The sequence below is a fragment of the Astatotilapia calliptera genome, chromosome 11 (assembly GCF_900246225.1).
Source record: "Astatotilapia calliptera chromosome 11, fAstCal1.2, whole genome shotgun sequence".
Lineage (NCBI taxonomy): Eukaryota > Metazoa > Chordata > Actinopteri > Cichliformes > Cichlidae > Astatotilapia > Astatotilapia calliptera.
In genome coordinates, this window is record NC_039312.1 from 18,243,867 (window position 1) to 18,261,745 (window position 17,879).

Sequence of the window (17,879 nt, forward strand, 5' to 3'; positions counted from 1 at the left end):
GCCAACTCCAACTTGGCTTCGTGACTGTTTTTTGTTGTTGTTCTTTTGTTTTCCAGCCTTTCCTGTCCAGCAGCTTTATAAGATTGAATCACGGTGTTGCATGCATTGTTGTGTCAAACACATTAGCTTTGCCACGAGAAGTTCTATAAACTCTCTATAGGCTTGTCTTGTTAGTCAGTTTCTTTGTATTATTTTTATATATTATTATTAAATAGTGTAAATGTAACACTACCAAAGCTGACAGACAGGGAGGGCCTCATTTTTTTTGTCTGTATCCAAACCATAGATCACACCCGATCTCACAAACATAAATTTACTAACAGTAAAATAAGCTATTATTATTCCATGGGCGGCTGTGATTAAGGTGGTAGAGCGGTCATCTACCAATCAGAACATCAGTAGATCACCATGTGTCAAAGTATCCCTGGGCAATGCTGAACACTGAGTTCCCCCAGATGCCTCCATCAAAATGTAAACGTTAGTCAAAGCACTTAGGCATACATAAAAGTGCTGTATGAATGCACTCTGTGTTTAAAACACACTTTTCTAAACGTACATTGCAAAGTTCAATACATGGGAAAATACTATTGCGTCTAAACTTACTGTAAAGCAATACAGTGACTGATTATTATCTCAGTACACAAGCAGTAAAGCAAGTTTGTTGAAGAAAAAGGGGCCCGTGCAATAAAAGCAATTTAAAATAAAAGTGAAAATACACAACAGTAGCAAAGATCAAGTGAAACCAGGAAATGTTCTGATTGATGTGCATCTTAAGAAAACATTTAAAGAGGTCGCCAACAGTGCTGACCTCATTTCAGGATCAGATAAGTGTCCTCTGCCCAAGGACCTCACCTACAAGCACGCCATTATATAGCTGTGTTATGTTACATATATACCAGATCTTAGAAGTCACTAAATCCTAAAATCAGTTCTAAAACAAGCTATTTGTCATATTCGGTGACCTTTGTTTCATCATTTTAGGTTTTTAAAGTAATAATTACCTGTGATCTGAGAAAGTGGGGCGGAAAATAAAACACATTATTTCCTTCTTAAATATGCGCAAGTCCAAAGCAGATATTGACACAAAATCAAGTAACACACAAAAATTTATTTATAAAGCACATTTAAAACCAAAGTGCTTTACAGTGAAAAGAAAGCGAAAAAAAAGAAAGACTTCCTCTCGAAACGTTCACACTATCTGCACAAAATAACAAAAAGCGCCCCTCCATCTGCGGCCCTAAAGATCAACAGTTACTGAATACGTGATGAAAGTACAAACACCTTAAAAGTAAATAAATCTGCTCAGTTGCTTTATTTTACTGACGAGTGTCTGTGTCATTTTTCATAAACAGCAGAAAACAGCTGCAAAGGCAGCTGATTTTTTACAAGATTTTAGGATCGCGCAGAACAATAAAAAGTTCTTTACACACAATATATCCAAATACCTTGTTCTTACTTTATGTTTCTTTATACACTATATATCTTTAAATTGCTATCAATAATCAGTTATTATAATTATATTTACACATATAAATTATTTGTTCCCATTAAAACTATTACATCTTACAGACTGCATTGCATGCTTCACTTATTTTCTACTTTGTAGCAAACATAAAATAACCCTTGCTTCTCGGATTCTTTTGTGCATGTTGTATCGGGGTAGTAATACATTTACACAGGATACAGAGCAAAACACACAGAGAACTGTTTATTTAAAAGTATAACTATGTGCTGATTCACAAACACCATAAAAAACATATAATGCTAAAATGCATTAAACAGCAAGCAGTTAAATCAGTGTTTACAAATGGCTAAAAATACAAATACTGAGATTTTTTGAAAGTTTAAATTTCAGGAAAGTTTGAGGAATTCTGTCAGCTCGTCTGCTCAAGGATCCGGGGAGCAAAAATCTCTGTGTTATCGTAAAAGTCAGAGACGTAAAATCAAACTAGGAGTTGATGACAAGCACTGGAGTCCAGCGGCACCGAGCTCACACCTGTATTATGTTTCTCCACGAATATTCTTGTTAAAAAATTATTAATGTTCAGAATTATGGTTTGCATCTCATTAAAAAAACAACTACTGTACGTTTACCTTCTTGCAAAAATCAAAGACAGCTTACAAACACACTTTTTTCTTTTTTTACTGAATACAGATGTGGCCGCTGCTTTCATATGATCCAGAAGTAAACAGGGGTTGCAACTTGTGACTATTCAAAAAGAAAAATAATACATACAAGTTATACTTGAGCAGCAGTGCATGACAAATACAGGCTTTCACAGTCGTTGTTTGTTGCATGCTGAGGAGCATATGACACTGACAGGAAAGTTAAATGTAGGTCGTTCGCGGGTTTCCATCTGTCACTAAAATTCAGTCTCCCTGTTTCAGCAGTACGGTGGGCTGCAGAGAAAAATGATGAAGATTATTATCATTATTATTATTATTTATAAAATATCTTGTTTTTGCTACAACTATCTTGGAGTATGTAAAAAAAAAAAGACATACCAAAGTGTTGAAATGTTCTCTGCACACAGCTTTGCTCAACCAGTAGATCAAGAATATGGCAATCAAATTTTCAACAACCAGCAGGGTCATTATCAGCACGCTGATTCCTTGAGCCACCTGTAAAGCAAATCAAAAGCAGGTCGAAGTAGTTCAACTTAACTTGGAATTAAAAAGAAAAAGCAAACCAAACAAAACGAGAGTGACTGTAAGCCGCAGCTTACCTTGGCATCGGTAGGATGATAAGGAAAGAAGACCAAGGCGAGAGAAAATGCTGCAACTGACCAGAAGAAGCTGATAATGTTCAGAGAGAACGACAACTTTGTCTGAAAGATTAAAAAACACATTTCATTAGAAGCATCAACCGCACCAGTGCTACCAATGTGGGTTTAGCGTGTTCCCCATTTAGGACAACAGTCTGAGTTCGAAAGAAGAACTTTTTAAAGAAGCTCTCCGTTCAGGTTCAAGTGAATGTTACATATCTATAACTCAACGCATCTGTGTAAAACCATAAAAACTGTTTCCTGACATAATGAAGTAATGATAATTAATACATGCATAATAATATATTTTTTCCCCTGATCAAGGCAATAGTCACTGTTATGTCATAATTTTTATGCCAAATTGTATGTAATCAGCAGAAATTTTTTTTTCTATGAAAAGTAATTTCACATGAAAACAAAACCTTAATTTTAAATCAAATTACTCACCACATGCATGTTTGGAAATTTTCCTGCAGCAAAGGACAGCATACCACAGACCACAAACTGCAATAATAATACACATAAATTGTTGAAAGCATGAAAAAAATTCTTTCCAAATAACAAAAAGTTTTAGCAATTTGCTTAAATCCCCCCAAAACAAAGCATTTTTGTTTGTTTTTACCAGAATACTCGGTAGAGTGTAGAGGAGCACGCTTGGACTGTTTTTTTGAACCAGTCCAAGTGTGAAAAGAAACACACCAGCGATGGCTTGAGCTGCCTGATAAAAAAGAGAAATCATACTAATAAGCAGAAAATAGTGTGCATAATGTATAAACAAGCAGGGAATTATTTGGATAAAATGCAAATTATTTCTTTACACTTATTTAATGCACGGCCGCCTGCCTTTCCATCCGCTTAGAAGGAAATTTAAACTTACTCCCATAGGTGTAGGTTTCCCCTTAATAACAAAGACCTTGTAGGAGTCTCTGAAGACACAGTGGAATTTCTCTGGCATCAGCTGACCATCTCGGAGATCCCTGAGACTTCCAATTGGAATGGTGATGATCATTGATTCATCACATACGAATGTCTTCCTCATTCTCCTGTGAACGAGATGAAAACTCTTTTAAGCACCTTGTAGCAGTTGCTGAGGTGATCTCTGCAAAACACGCAATACCTTTTTTCTTCTTCTCCTCTGAAGTTGATTCAGACTTGAATTTCTCTTCTTTGGCTCTTCTTTGAGTTTGACAAGGAAATGACCTGACGCATCAGTTGTCTTTGTTTCTGAAATCCCCCCCCCCCCACGCCACAAACACACATGCACACCTCCCATCCCCCTTCTTTCACACCCACAAAAGGCTTGCATGCAAACTTCGGCCAAGATTTAAAGCTGACCTAACGTAAAATCTAATATTTCAATGAACATTGTTTTTAAAAAATCCTTCACAAATCATGTTTAGGAATAAGAATAAAACACTTGATAGAACATATGTTAGTGAGGCACGGAAACTTGAGGAAATTATTATGGCAGATTTTTTTTTTTCAGAGGGAGGAAGTTGAAGGGCACGATGACCTCATCTGTGAGCTGCAGGGAAGTTGAATTCATGCCTAAAGAGAAAGACTCATGAGCGAGACAGATGCAGACTGTGAATTAGAGACTGCTCAAGCCCAACGGGGTAAGACTCTCGATCTTCTCTACTACACTGAAAAAAATCGTTGCTAAAATATATATTTGCATTTGTGCACATCCATCTGTATATATTTGTAGATTTGATTTTTCATGTTAGAAAAAAATAATTTTAAAAATCATTAAAGCCTATGTGGATTACAGCTGCTGTCACAATCCACTTTTTGTCGTTTTTACTCTCACTCGGTTTGATGATAACTAACATTATTTTTTGTCGTTTTTTGGCCTGTAAATGTGTGACTCTTTAAACGGCTATAAATCTAACACATAATATCTTTCACTTTTGAATTTTCTTGCTGTCTCTTGAAACAAATTCAGTAAAACAGTATCGTGTGTTGTATCCACCATATATGGCAAAGAAGTAGCAATAGTATATGCAACTGTCTCCTGAATGCAGCACAATAACTATAAATAATCACCTCACGGTGTTAGAAAAAGTTCAAGGAAACCTTCGTTCTTACTTTTTAAAATCCTGCTGAAAGATTTTTTTCAGATAATTTAAGTATTGTGGTTGAAGTAAACATTACGGCAACATTTCTTTCATATGTGTTATCATCCGTCCCTTGTAGTGGACATCAGGACTTGTTTGCTCGCAGGCTGATGTGATGTAATGATATTCTTCCATTTTTCTGTGCATTTCTTTCTATTTCATTAATATTAAAACTGTTAAATCCTGGAATACTGTTATTATAACAAAGAACTCCTCATAGTCAAACGTTTTTTCCATTCTGTGCATGTAAATACTCCCCTAAACCTGGGTTTAACAATGATCACGGATGGCATTACAGAGGACTGAGCGAGAAAGGATCTTACTAGGACCTGTAGAAGTGGAGTCGGACTCAGTGCTGTCAGGAGATGAGGTGGAGGAGGCCAGATTGAAGGGTTTTGAGGGCCCTGAACAGGAGCAAAATGATGACACTCTATTATGGATAGGAAGCATTGTGTAAGTTAGGACTCGGAAGTTGTGGGATTGTGTTTCTCAGCGGCCGTACAGGACACCGACCTGTGAAGGGACTCATCCTTCGGTGGTCTCAGCGTTGTGGTCAGGACCTCAGGACCTAATTATTTTCTGTCACTTTGATGGAAGCCTAATCTGTCTTGACCTATATATACTACTAGGAATCACTAAATTTGAGTCATGCGTGAACACAGATATGTTGAAGAGTATTTTCGGTTTTAATGTTGCCTTTGGAGATGAGCACCTCCCTCTGGTCTGGTATGTGCTGACATTTTTTTTTCTAAAACCTAGTTACCTATTTTCCGTCTGATATAATCAGCGCCAGCTGTGGTTATGAGCAATGTTGTTCTGTTTTCATTTTTCATGTTAAAAATAATTCTCTGGTTGAAACTGAATTGATGAAGACAGGAGAGGTAAAGCTTAATGCACTTCTAGTATGAATTATATAAATCAAAAGCTGGTGTGTCTGTGTGAAACAAGGCTTTTCCTTCTCTAGAAATTGTAAGCCCTTTATCAAAGAATACTATACTATACTATACTATAAAACGTGGAAGCTGCCATTCCTGTTATTTTGAAAAGAAAGTCCATGTGCTCTTGTTAGCCAGGCCCCACAAATGTGTTATCAATAGAAAGACCAGGATGTCTTCTTGACCACACAGTAGGGCTCATACAGAGTGCATAAAGTGTATTCTCATAGTTATGCCCTCTGCAGAGGACAAAAGGGATTGCTGGATCTTTTACATGCACGGTTACATTACAGTATTATATTTAAAAAAATACCATGTAGCTGTTCTCAAGGCCTTTGCAGTAGTTGCGCCATATAAAAAAAGCACCACACAACATACACAAGTTAACAATTAGCTAACAATGATTTAATTATGCCCCGCGACCCTGAAAAGGATAAGCGGGAGCAAATGGATGGATGGATGATAATGAAAACAATTATCTCTCCAGACCAGAAGCACCATGGCCTGCGCTGATGTTGATATGGACATCCATGATGAGGACGATTGCCACAGAGGTGGACAGAGGGAGCAGCCAGTAGTGCGTTATTATCAGGCCTCTGAAATGATACCAGACAAGAAAGGGCCACTGCACGATCTGATGCAGAAACATCCAGCTGTGTTGGGGGTAAGAGGACTCAAACAACAGTCTTTGTGAAGTGTGAATTTGAGTGATGTGCCACAGAGCGATTGCACGCTGATGGTTGCTAATACCAGCAAAAGGAGAAAATACAATAATACAAACTACTTTGTCAACAAAGATATGAGCAGTTATTAAACCCTATAAGCTCTCATAAATGCCCAAAATTTAATGACCTGCATAACCTCTCACATTGGATTTGTTTTGTTTTGTCTGCTATTTAAGAATATGCTTCACACTTTGTATGTTGCACATCGAGAAAAAAAAGCAAGGACCAAAGCTGTTTTATTTTCTCACACCTAAATGTATGAATCCTTTTTTCAAACGTTGCATAGACATCCACAGGGGAATTTTTATTTCTTACTTTTTAATTTCATGTTTAAAAACATTTATGAATGTTCATGCAAAGCACATATGATGTGTAGACCTACCCAAAATAACAAGAGCACTCTGAGCAGATGTGGGCAGTAGCAACAGGAAATGCTCGGTGTTTTTGTTGCTTCATGTATAAAAACTGTTTCATATAACCCTTTATAATGTGCTAATTGGTAAAAAGTGTGCACAATTGCTTTTAAAACTAAAGGATAGATAATAAAGTTCACAAACTTATTTATTTAATATTAATACCATCGAACAATTGCTCATAATCAACTTCTTTGCCTTCATTTGCTTATGTAGGCATGTTTATTAGCTCTTTAGAGTAATGACCTACAGTAACTGATTATCATGCATAAGAACAGTTTTCCACATTAAAATTAATTAAGAATGTTCTCTTTAGGAATTCATGAATAAAAAAGGGTTATTGTAAGAGGATCTGAGATTGATCTGTCCTGTTGCTGTGTGAATGTGTCTAGGATTTATTAAGTTACCTGTATTTTACCAGCCACCGAGATACTGTCAATCCATCCAATTTACAAGAGAGATGGGATCATACAAAATGTTTTTATTTTATTGTATAAAATACAACATACGCATCATAAAATACAAAATCTACAGTATAACAAACAATATACTAATATCCACCACAACCACATTAAAAAAAGTTCATCCACATCTCATTAACTGTTTCCTATAATTCAACAATAGATATACGCGTCAAAGTTTAACCCTTTCTGCAAACTAGTCCATGCCACAGTACGTAGTACGAAAACACAGCTTTCACCAGGTCTGTCAAAACCCTCGGCACATCTAATAGCAAATGTTAGTGGCACATAGCTGGTAACTATTGGTACTTGGACAGAGATGGGTACAAAGTACAAACTGGGAGTTTACCCAGTATCGTTACCTACCATAGAGAATGCGATTCGGAGACTTTGCAATAAATTGTAGAGAAGTGTGGTACGCTGAAACAAGAATCTGTATACCTGAGGAGGTGGCGAGCAGTACAGTACATCTATACTATACTATATCTATACTATCTATAAATCTATACTATAATAAATAGTACATCTATACTATAATAAATCATAGAAAGAAAAGTTGCTTGCACCCATTTTTTCTTAGAAGAAACTGTAAAGTAATTTTGATTCATCAAATAAAAACCTTCGCTCTGAGCTTCCTGGAAAGATTAGCAATGTGCACATTATAAAAAGCTTATCATTTACCCATACACCCAAACACTTGTATGTGTCGAATATAACAGTGGCTAAAATCATCAAACCGCTGTTAGCGAGCTTTTCAGAAGACCATAAACAATGTTTTGTAAATGTTTTTCATAGCTGTCCACAGCACAATGCCGTTTTCTGTCCAGGGCACTTATCATGTGAGCACAATAGTTTTCATTTGTAAAGTAATATTGTTGCACCCAGGCGTGCATGGGATAATGATGTTTCTTTTCGTATATGATCATGTGAAAATGAAACTTTTCATGGGACCTGAATAAAAGCTGACGTTTTGTCAGTTTGTTGGTGTGGAGCAGTCCGGTGCATGTAATCCTCCCCGGACTGGAGGTCTCAGCAAATTCACTCCTAGGTCAAACTGTGCAACGCTCAGAGAAATTGCAAAAAACCCAAGAGCCACATCTCAGGCTCTACAGGCCTCAGTTAGCGTGTTAAATGTTAAATGTTTATGACCGTACAGTTTTAAAAAAGCCTAAATTGAATAACTTGTTTGGAAAACGTGCCAAAAGAAAGAATCTTCTCCCTAGAAAGAACACGGCTGCACAGTTTAGGTTTGCAAAATTGGATCTGAAGCAAGCTACAAGACTTCTGGAATCTTTTGGGCATGTGAGACCAAAGCAGAGATGTTTGACAAAATGCACAGCAGCATGTTTGGCAACCCCCCCCCCCCAAAAAAAAACAAAAACGCAGCCATTTTCAAATCAGGTAACTCCCCACTGCCAGGGTTTTTGAGCATTTTTACTCATTTTTGAAGAGCCACAGAAAACTGTGTGTTATGATCATATAAACGCTGAACCTACCAAAATGAAGAACAGACTCTCTTCTTTCATCCAAAAAAAAAGCTTGTTTCTACCATTTTCCATTCCTTCATAATCAGCTGTAGAAGAGAGGTGGGTTCCACCAAAAATGCCTGTTTTGACCAAAAAAAGGGAGAAAACGAGCTTTTTGTGAAAAATACATTTCAAGCAGAAAAGTGCCTTTGACACTAATATTTCTTGCTTTGTGACACCTCTAACATATAAAATAGTTTTTCACTTCTATAAAACAGAAATAACACTGAGAAAGGTTATGTTTTATCAAAACAATTTATTTACAAATATATGAAAAAATAAAATTCACTGACAAGCTGCCCGAGGTTGTATTCTAGCCCCTCCCATTGAAAAACGTAATTGACGTCTATAGACGTCAATGGCAGTGAATGAGTTAACAGAAACACCCCATACGAACTGTCAAACATAGAGGGTGGAGGTGTGATGATTTGTGCTTATTTTTGCAGCTACAGGACCTGGGGACTTTATTGAGGTGACTGTAAATTCCTTTATATATCAAATTATTTTAGAGACAAACATGAGGTCATCTGTCCAACAGCAACAGTTTTGCTGAAAAGCAGCTCATACAACAGGCCAGTAGAAAAGCTGAAAAAACAACCCCAAAAAGAAGATAATCAAGATGGTGCAATAGCCCAATGAAAATCCAGACCACAACTCTAATTGAAATGCCCTGGCTGTGGCAAGAGCTGTATATAAATGAATGCCCACAAACCTCAATGAACCTAAAGCTTTTGTAAAAGAAGAGTGAGGCACAATTCTTCCCCACCAGTGTGAGAGACTGATAAACTATACATACATACAGGAACTTGAAGTTATTGCTGCTAAAAGTGGCTCTAGAAGCTGTTGAATCATGGGGTGTGAAAAAGAAACTGCTGTGAAAAATTAGCCGACTGTGAAAAATCTTTTTCAAATAACTGCATTTGTCATGAAGCGATCCTTATCTTTCTGAGCTTTATATAACAGGTGAATGCATCCCTCTTATGTTAGGCTCACAAGCCCCACACAGCACAGTGTAATCTCAAATAGGCCGACCAATAAAACCATGAACTCGCTAAATGCATGAATAAAAATAAGTCCAGGTTCTACAATATCTCTGTCTTTTCACATGCAGTCCATCTGATAAACAGAAATGTGTTACCACAGCTTGTTGGCTTAATCACTTTCCTCCACTACCTCCAGGCCACGGCCACAAGTCTGTGTCAATAAGAAGCCTTTAAAGGTGACAATGAAGAAATCAAGAATTCAGACTTCGTCTATGATGTGATCCATGCTTGAGAACTCACTACAGAATGCTTCCTAATGCGAAATACAGTTGACCTAAATGCTTCTGCAAGGGCCTCAATTCAATTAAACCCCAGGCACTTTCACGCATTTCATTCCTTCTTAGAAAGGCCGAAAATAAATCTTAAAAAAAGACTGTTGATCTTAATGCCATGTAAATATTAATAATTTTATGTCTCTGTTGCTCCTTCAGTCTTTGCAGATGGTGAGTGGCCTCCTCAGCATCGGAGTGGGAATAGTTTTTGCAGCAACCCAGGAGATCCATGAGTCGCTTTTCTCTCTGTTCAGAGTTTCCCAACTGAGCGGCTCGCTGGTACGTCTCTGCTCAAACAGAAAATTACGTACTAAGTAGAGAAGACTAATTTCTGGTACTTTCTAAACTCTATTTTCCTCCTTTGCAGTTCATAATCGCCGGAATTGTTTCCAACCTGTTGTTCAAATACCCAGCATTGCTTAGTGTGAGTAAAACCCAGCACAAGTCTGACAGATAATACAGCTACAGATGGTGAATGTGATCATTAGTTTAAAGAATACTGTGTTTTTGTTGTTGTTTTTTTACAGGTGTGCCTCACAGTAAACGGCGGCTGCATTATTGTGGCCTTTCTTGCAGTTCTTCTGATAAGCGTCGACCTGGCCAAGTGGGATCCACAAAATGAAGATCATCTGAGGGTAAGACACGTTATAAATATGACAAAACAAAACTGTTCCTTTATAATTTTGTAAAAGAAATGTAATGTTTTTATTTGTTTCTAGCAGATGGAGATACTGGAGCTTTGTGTACTGGGGCTTGAAGTTTCCCTCTCTGCAGTCCTCTGCTTCTGGTTCTCCAAAGAGAAACGTGCAAAAAACAAATAATCAAACTGATGAAATTTACTGAGAAGAAAGTGAGGATAAATAATACTATTCTGTAAATAAAGTGTTTGAATGAAGAGGAATAGGGAACAATATATTTATGCTTAAAAGAAGTTAAGTGATGCAAACCTTTAGTGTTTTCTATAGTCTGAGTGTGGCTTTCAGTTTTGTCTCAATTGTCTATACTGGAGTACAAACCCCCGCTGCACAGCCTGGGCTGTGGTCTGTGTGTAAAGACTGACTCGGACTGAGAACACAGGACTTGTGGTAAACGAGTGTCAGCTTCTCTCATGTGCAGGAAAAACCACCTTTTTTCTACTCAGCCCCTGCATCTCTTTGTTTAACGGTAGTGCTGAGTCTCTTAGTTCACTTCTGTATATTTGCAAGGGTCCCTCTGTGTGTGGTTTTTACACTCATACTTTTTTATCAGTGGAAATATCGGTTGCATGTTTTTGCGTGCACTCACACTTTTGAGATGTTTTCACGCACAGCGTTTTGCTCAACTTTGAAGACTTTTGTATGTAAAAGAACAGCTTCCCCCAGTGTAACAACAAATACAACCACGTGTTTAAAACATTTTAATCTTCTGTACAAGGACTGACTGCAAGAGAAGTGCGACAGTACAACATTGTCGGGATTGGTCAGCTATGTTTTGTTTTGTAAAATACATCTACAGTATAAACACATGGCTAGCTTACAAAAAAAAATGTACAGACCTCTGACGTACCATCACGACAGCGTATATTATGTGTCAGTTATACATTTACAGTATTGTAACGAAATGTCATGTAATAAGTTGCATTTTAGTCATTAAAGTTGTAGTGCTGTGAAGCTTTAATCCGCTTATTTTTCCCGTCTCCTCGCCGTGACGTACAAGCTGCTGCCTCCTGCAGACCTCAAAGCTGCAAAGAAATGCAAAACGAAAAATGTTAAAAGACGTGTAAAAAATACTTTTTTTAATATGATGCAATCAGAAAGGTTTAAGTTGAGTAAACATGCAGCATTAAGCATGTCAGTTAAGAAAACACTCCCAATACACCTTTTAATAAAGCAAAACCACATCGCATGCTAGATGAACACCTGTCAACTGTAAAATGCTGAGTGATTTTAAGGCATCAGGGTTTCACACAACATCAGGAAGGTGCGCAAAACTGTGCACTGTCTAAAAAAACGACCAAAACAACACAACCTTCAGCAGTTGAAATAAAGATGCCAGCTTTTTCTTTACTAAATGTTTTATTTGTGTGGCACTTAAAGCAAAAACATTCAATTTTTTTTTTTTAACCTGTAATGTTTATTAAATGTATTAAAGTTGGACAGAAAGTACATGAGTGATTTATTTATTTGTCACAACGCATACCTTTAATATGCTTAAAGGTAGAGGGATCATAAAAAGCTTTTACCTATCAGGACACCCAGTTCTTACCAGCTTTTAAAAGATATAAATAAATAAACTGTGTTATTATCTATGCAGTCAAAATGCAGAAGCAGCGTGTAAAAAACGAAGTACGGTGCACAATTCAGGAGGCTGTATAACCACTTTTAGCAACAGTAACTGGAAGTTATGGTTTTCTGTGTGACCTTATCATTTTCTCACACAACTGTGAAGAAACTTTGGTCTTTATTACTACAGTGCTTCACGTTACTGAGGTTTGTATTTGCTTATCTGCTGCGCTCTTAACTTCAAGAACTGGACGTTGACTGGACGGCAGAACCATGATTCTGCTGTACTCTGTAATTTGGGCCAAGCTTTAGCTGTTGGAGAGGTGGCCTCGCATTTGATGCTAGAATACTTTTGTATAAAGAAAAGTTCACGGTCAACTCTGTGATTGCAAGGTGCCCAGGTTCTGTGTTTGAAAAACAGGCCCCAAATCATCACTCCTCCTCCTCCGCGCTTGACAGTTTTGAGGTGTTTTGAGGTGTTTGTGGTGATATGCTGTGTTTGCTTTTTACCAAACATGGTGCTGTTCATAACTGCCAAACATCTCCAGTTTCACCCTCTTTCTAATTATACTGTCACACACTTAACATGTGAAGTGACATGTGTAGCGTCTGAGATAATTCTTCACACGCTGCTTCTGCATTTTGCTTAGTTTGGTGTTACATAAACATCGATAGCGTGTCATTTAAATAACCTTTAGAGCCACTAAGGACAAGATTATCTTAGAATTTAAAGAGCCTATGGTGTCTTTTTTTTTTTTATAAAAATATATTACGTCTACACGTTAATACTGCCAGCTGCACTGGCTATTTTATAAATGCCTTGTTTTTAAAAAAAATAAAATTTCTTCCACTTTTTGAGCTAAAAAACAGCAAGATTCTTAAAAACGCAAAACTCACACAGATACTATACAAAAAAAAAATCACTCTTAAAACATAACATGCATGTGTTCAAGCATGCACAATCTCAACAACACGTGTTTTTATTATGATACTCGCTTCACCCTCATGCCAAAAAAGGTAGAGAAACATGAAAAAGAGCCAAACCACCCATCAGAAGGACAGCCCACTAAACCCACTAAACCCATCAGGACAAACTCCCACGCAGCACACAACACAAAAGAAATTTTTTTTTTCACACATATTAGTATTCAGGCCACGGCTACATCCTCACAGTTGTTAATGAGGTTGTGAAGGGAACATTACAGATGTCCACCCCTGTGACATCGGTTACTTACTGAGCTAAAACCCCTCAGCTCTGAGTCAGACCAATGTAGACAGGCCTACTGCTATATGAGAGGTCTTGCTCTGGTAAAAACAAAAGAGCAAAAAGTAGTGAGTGAAACTATAGAAGCAACTACAGTGGGGCAAAAAAGTATTTAGTCAGCCACCGATTGTGCAAGTTCCCCCACCTAAAATGATGACAGAGGTCAGTAATTTGCACCAGAGGTACACTTCAACTGTGAGAGACAGAATGTGAAAAAAAAAATCCATGAATCCACATGGTAGGATTTGTAAAGAATTTATTCGTAAATCAGGGTGGAAAATAAGTATTTGGTCAATAACAAAAATACAACTCAATACTTTGTAACATAACCTTTGTTGGCAATAACAGAGGTCAAACGTTTACTATAGGTCTTTACCAGGTTTGCACACACAGTAGCTGGTATTTTGGCCCATTCCTCCATGCAGATCTTCTCGAGAGCAGTGATGTTTTGGGGCTGTCGCCGAGCAACACGGACTTTCAACTCCCGCCACAGATTTTCTATGGGGTTGAGGTCTGGAGACTGGCTAGGCCACTCCAGGACTTTCAAATGCTTCTTACGGAGCCACTCCTTTGTTACCCGGGCGGTGTGTTTTGGATCATTGTCATGTTGGAAGACCCAGCCTCGTTTCATCTTCAAAGTTCTCACTGATGGAAGGAGGTTTTGGCTCAAAATCTCACGATACATGGCCCCATTCATTCTGTCCTTAACACGGATCAGTCGTCCTGTCCCCTTGGCAGAAAAACAGCCCCATAGCATGATGTTTCCACCCCCATGCTTCACAGTAGGTATGGTGTTCTTGGGATGCAACTCAGTAATCTTCTTCCTCCAAACACGACGAGTTGAGTTTATACCAAAAAGTTCTACTTTGGTTTCATCTGACCACATGACATTCTCCCAATCCTCTGCTGTATCATCCATGTGCTCTCTGGCAAACTTCAGACGGGCCTGGACATGCACTGGCTTCAGCAGCGGGACACGTCTGGCACTGCGGGATTTGATTCCCTGCCGTTGTAGTGTGTTACTGATGGTGACCTTTGTTACTTTGGTCCCAGCTCTCTGCAGGTCATTCACCAGGTCCCCCCGTGTGGTTCTGGGATCTTTGCTCACCGTTCTCATGATCATTTTGACCCCACGGGATGAGATCTTGCGTGGAGCCCCAGATCGAGGGAGATTATCAGTGGTCTTGTATGTCTTCCATTTTCTGATGATTGCTCCCACAGTTGATTTTTTCACACCAAGCTGCTTGCCTATTGTAGATTCACTCTTCCCAGTCTGGTGCAGGTCTACAATACTTTTCCTGGTGTCCTTCGAAAGCTCTTTGGTCTTGGCCATGGCGGAGTTTGGAATCTGACTGTTTGAGGCTGTGGACAGGTGTCTTTTATACAGATGATGAGTTCAAACAGGTGCCATTCATACAGGTAACGAGTGGGGGACAGAAAAGCTTCTTACAGAAGACGTTACAGGTCTGTGAGAGCCAGAGATTTTCCTTGTTTGAGGTGACCAAATACTTATTTTCCACCCTAATTTACGAATAAATTCTTTACAAATCCTACCATGTGAATTCATGGATTTTTTTTTCACATTCTGTCTCTCACAGTTGAAGTGTACCTCTGGTGCAAATTACTGACCTCTGTCATCATTTTAAGTGGGGGAACTTGCACAATCGGTGGCTGACTAAATACTTTTTTGCCCCACTGTACTTCTGCTTCAAGACATCCACCTTAAAAATAACATTTAAATAACCAGTTCCCCTTTACAGGACACTCTGCTTCATTAGTATAGCTGTCTAATAAGGAGTGTGCGCTTCGTAGCTAAAGATCCAGGTGTAGATAACGTGATGAAAACATATATATTTTCAAGAAAAGACCTTAAAAGGTTTGCAGATGATGGACGGCCTGCTTTATGTGAAGTGCAGTATTATGTAAATTAAAATGAGTAAAATAAGTAAATTATGTTTCCAGCTTGAAGTTTCTTTAAAAAGTAGTTTTATATTTCTTGTTCAACAGTTTTTAAACTGTTTTTTGAACAGCTGTTCTTTCCAATCCTAATGTTGTTGCTGTTTGCAAAAAAAAAGATTTCAGAGAGACATTTTAGAATAACATGAGCGTAGATGTAAATAACTGCTCATTTCTGCCTCAGCTGTTTTATCTTAAAAACTATAAACTACAATAACAGGCACATATAGCTGCAGCCAATCCAGACAGTCATGCAGTTTCTTTGCAGAAAATGTTCAAAATGCTTTACAAACGTTGCTCGCTTCATCAAATTACAGCCTTATTTATGCAATTTTTGCCACTAATGTCCAAATGAGTCTGTCGAACTGTCATCACACTTTGGATCGTTTAGTTGTCTCGCGCTCGCGGGCATCGTCTGTGTATTTACGATTCCTTAGAAAAGACTGCGTGCTGCAGCAGCTGCACCTGCCTCTCACGCTCGGGCTTAGAAAGAGAGAAAGATCACGCTTCCAGATTAAGAACGGCGAAAATGCGTGACAGATGAATTCAGAAACGAAGCCGACATGTTCAAAGATCAGCACGTTGCTGGGAGGGAGTGCATGTCTGAAAGGGGTTTCAGGAAATGCCACTTGGACTGAAAAGTCCTGTTGATTAGTTTTGGTTTGTTTGTGGTGACCTGTTATATATGTTGTACAAAGAGATGTTGTATTATTTAGCCCACCTGCGTTTATTAACTGAATGGAAAATGACTGTCAGAAACAAATGATGCAGTTGAATAACAGTGGAAACTGCTAACACTAACCACAATGACCACACATACAATTTAACACTTTTAAAAAAAAGGTTTCCACAAAAACCTTAACTGAGTGGCAACTGAGCGTGTTTTGTCTTGGTCTTTTCTGCTTTCCAGACTGCTACACAGAATCAAAGAGGCACATATGAACCACAAATAGGGAACAATGTGCCAAAGTTAAATGACAACTTCTTAGAAAGCTGTAACATGAAAATGATCATAGGAGAAGGGAAGAAGTGAAGCTAGGCAGAGGTAAAGTATGAAAAAATGTGATGGCTGCAACAATACAGCCTCAGTTTTCTTTTACATATATAACAATAACAATGACGGAAATCAAACACTCACTGCTGTGATAAACTTGGTGCCTTGGGGCTGGAGGTCTTCATCTTTCTGGAAAATCGAGGGCTCTGCTATGGAGGATGGAGGTGTGGTGGAGCAGAGGAAAGAAGAGGACTCATTGTTGTTGTAAGATTCCATGGTGACGTTGGTGTGCCCGGGTACGGCGAGCGTATTCAGTCCTGTCACACTTTCACTGGATGTACACTGAGAGGATGTCTCAGAGCTCTCAATGACTGTCACAGAAAGCGTGGAGAAAAATTAGATATATAAATAAAGCAATACAAGATCAGCAAGACAGGACTCTGTTCCCTTCATTCACAGCTTGAGTTTAAAATTTTCTGTCATTTGCACGTTATTAAAGTGTTCAAAAAGACATTTATTTACACATTTTATGTGTAGGAATTTGTGACTTTGGTGACTCCTTGTGGTAGCAGCAAACACGACACCTAACTGCATGTTTTATTTACATGTCTACTTATTTGTTCTATTGTTTATCATGCAATGCAGTTTTGTGTAATAATTTTGGGTTAGTTTGAAGTGCAAATTACCAAAGTTTGCTCTGTTCTGTGCTCTGTGATTAGATTGGATAAGGTTCACACTTGAGAAACTGTGAACAAACAAAACAAAACCGGCAAATGCACATCTGGTCACTCACTCATGGAGGGCTGGCTCACGGTGTCCTGCTCCAGCTCATCTTCCTCTATGCAGTCATAGGGCCACTGGGTAAAGGAGGGAACGCTGCCTGCTGGGTGCGAAAGTGTGTGCGGGTGAGAGGGTGAGGAGTACAGGTGGAGATTGAGGGAGCCCAGCAGGGAGGAGGACGACTGGCTGCTGGAGGAGGAGGTGCTGCTGTTGGAGATGGTGGAGTGAGGCCTCTTGAACGAGGCCACGTGTTCAAATGAGGACACTGCGATGGACGCTCTCGTCCTCGACTCTGGCGTTAGAGAGAAGTGAAGTGAGCTGTTAGATAAGCAACAATGAAAACCAATGTTGTGGTACTTTATTTGTT

General features: G+C 38.5%; 1 protein-coding gene across 4 annotated transcripts in view; it reads right to left on the minus strand.

The window, feature by feature from the left end:
- Positions 1–11,640: 11,640 nt before the first annotated feature.
- plekhg4b (pleckstrin homology domain containing, family G (with RhoGef domain) member 4B) overlaps positions 11,641–17,879 on the minus strand; it is a 38,086-nt gene continuing 31,847 nt past the window's right edge. For 3 of the 4 annotated variants that reach the window (XM_026184851.1, XM_026184848.1, XM_026184850.1), the window contains exons 21-24: positions 17,526–17,804; positions 16,877–17,103; positions 13,754–13,823; positions 11,641–11,977 (exon numbers count right to left, since the gene is read on the minus strand). In XM_026184851.1, coding sequence (XP_026040636.1) covers positions 13,779–13,823; positions 16,877–17,103; positions 17,526–17,804 — 551 coding nt within the window. In that variant the 3' untranslated portion in view covers positions 11,641–11,977; positions 13,754–13,778. The remainder of the gene's footprint in view (positions 11,978–13,753; positions 13,824–16,876; positions 17,104–17,525; positions 17,805–17,879) is intronic. The other variant, XM_026184849.1, reaches the window with a different exon arrangement.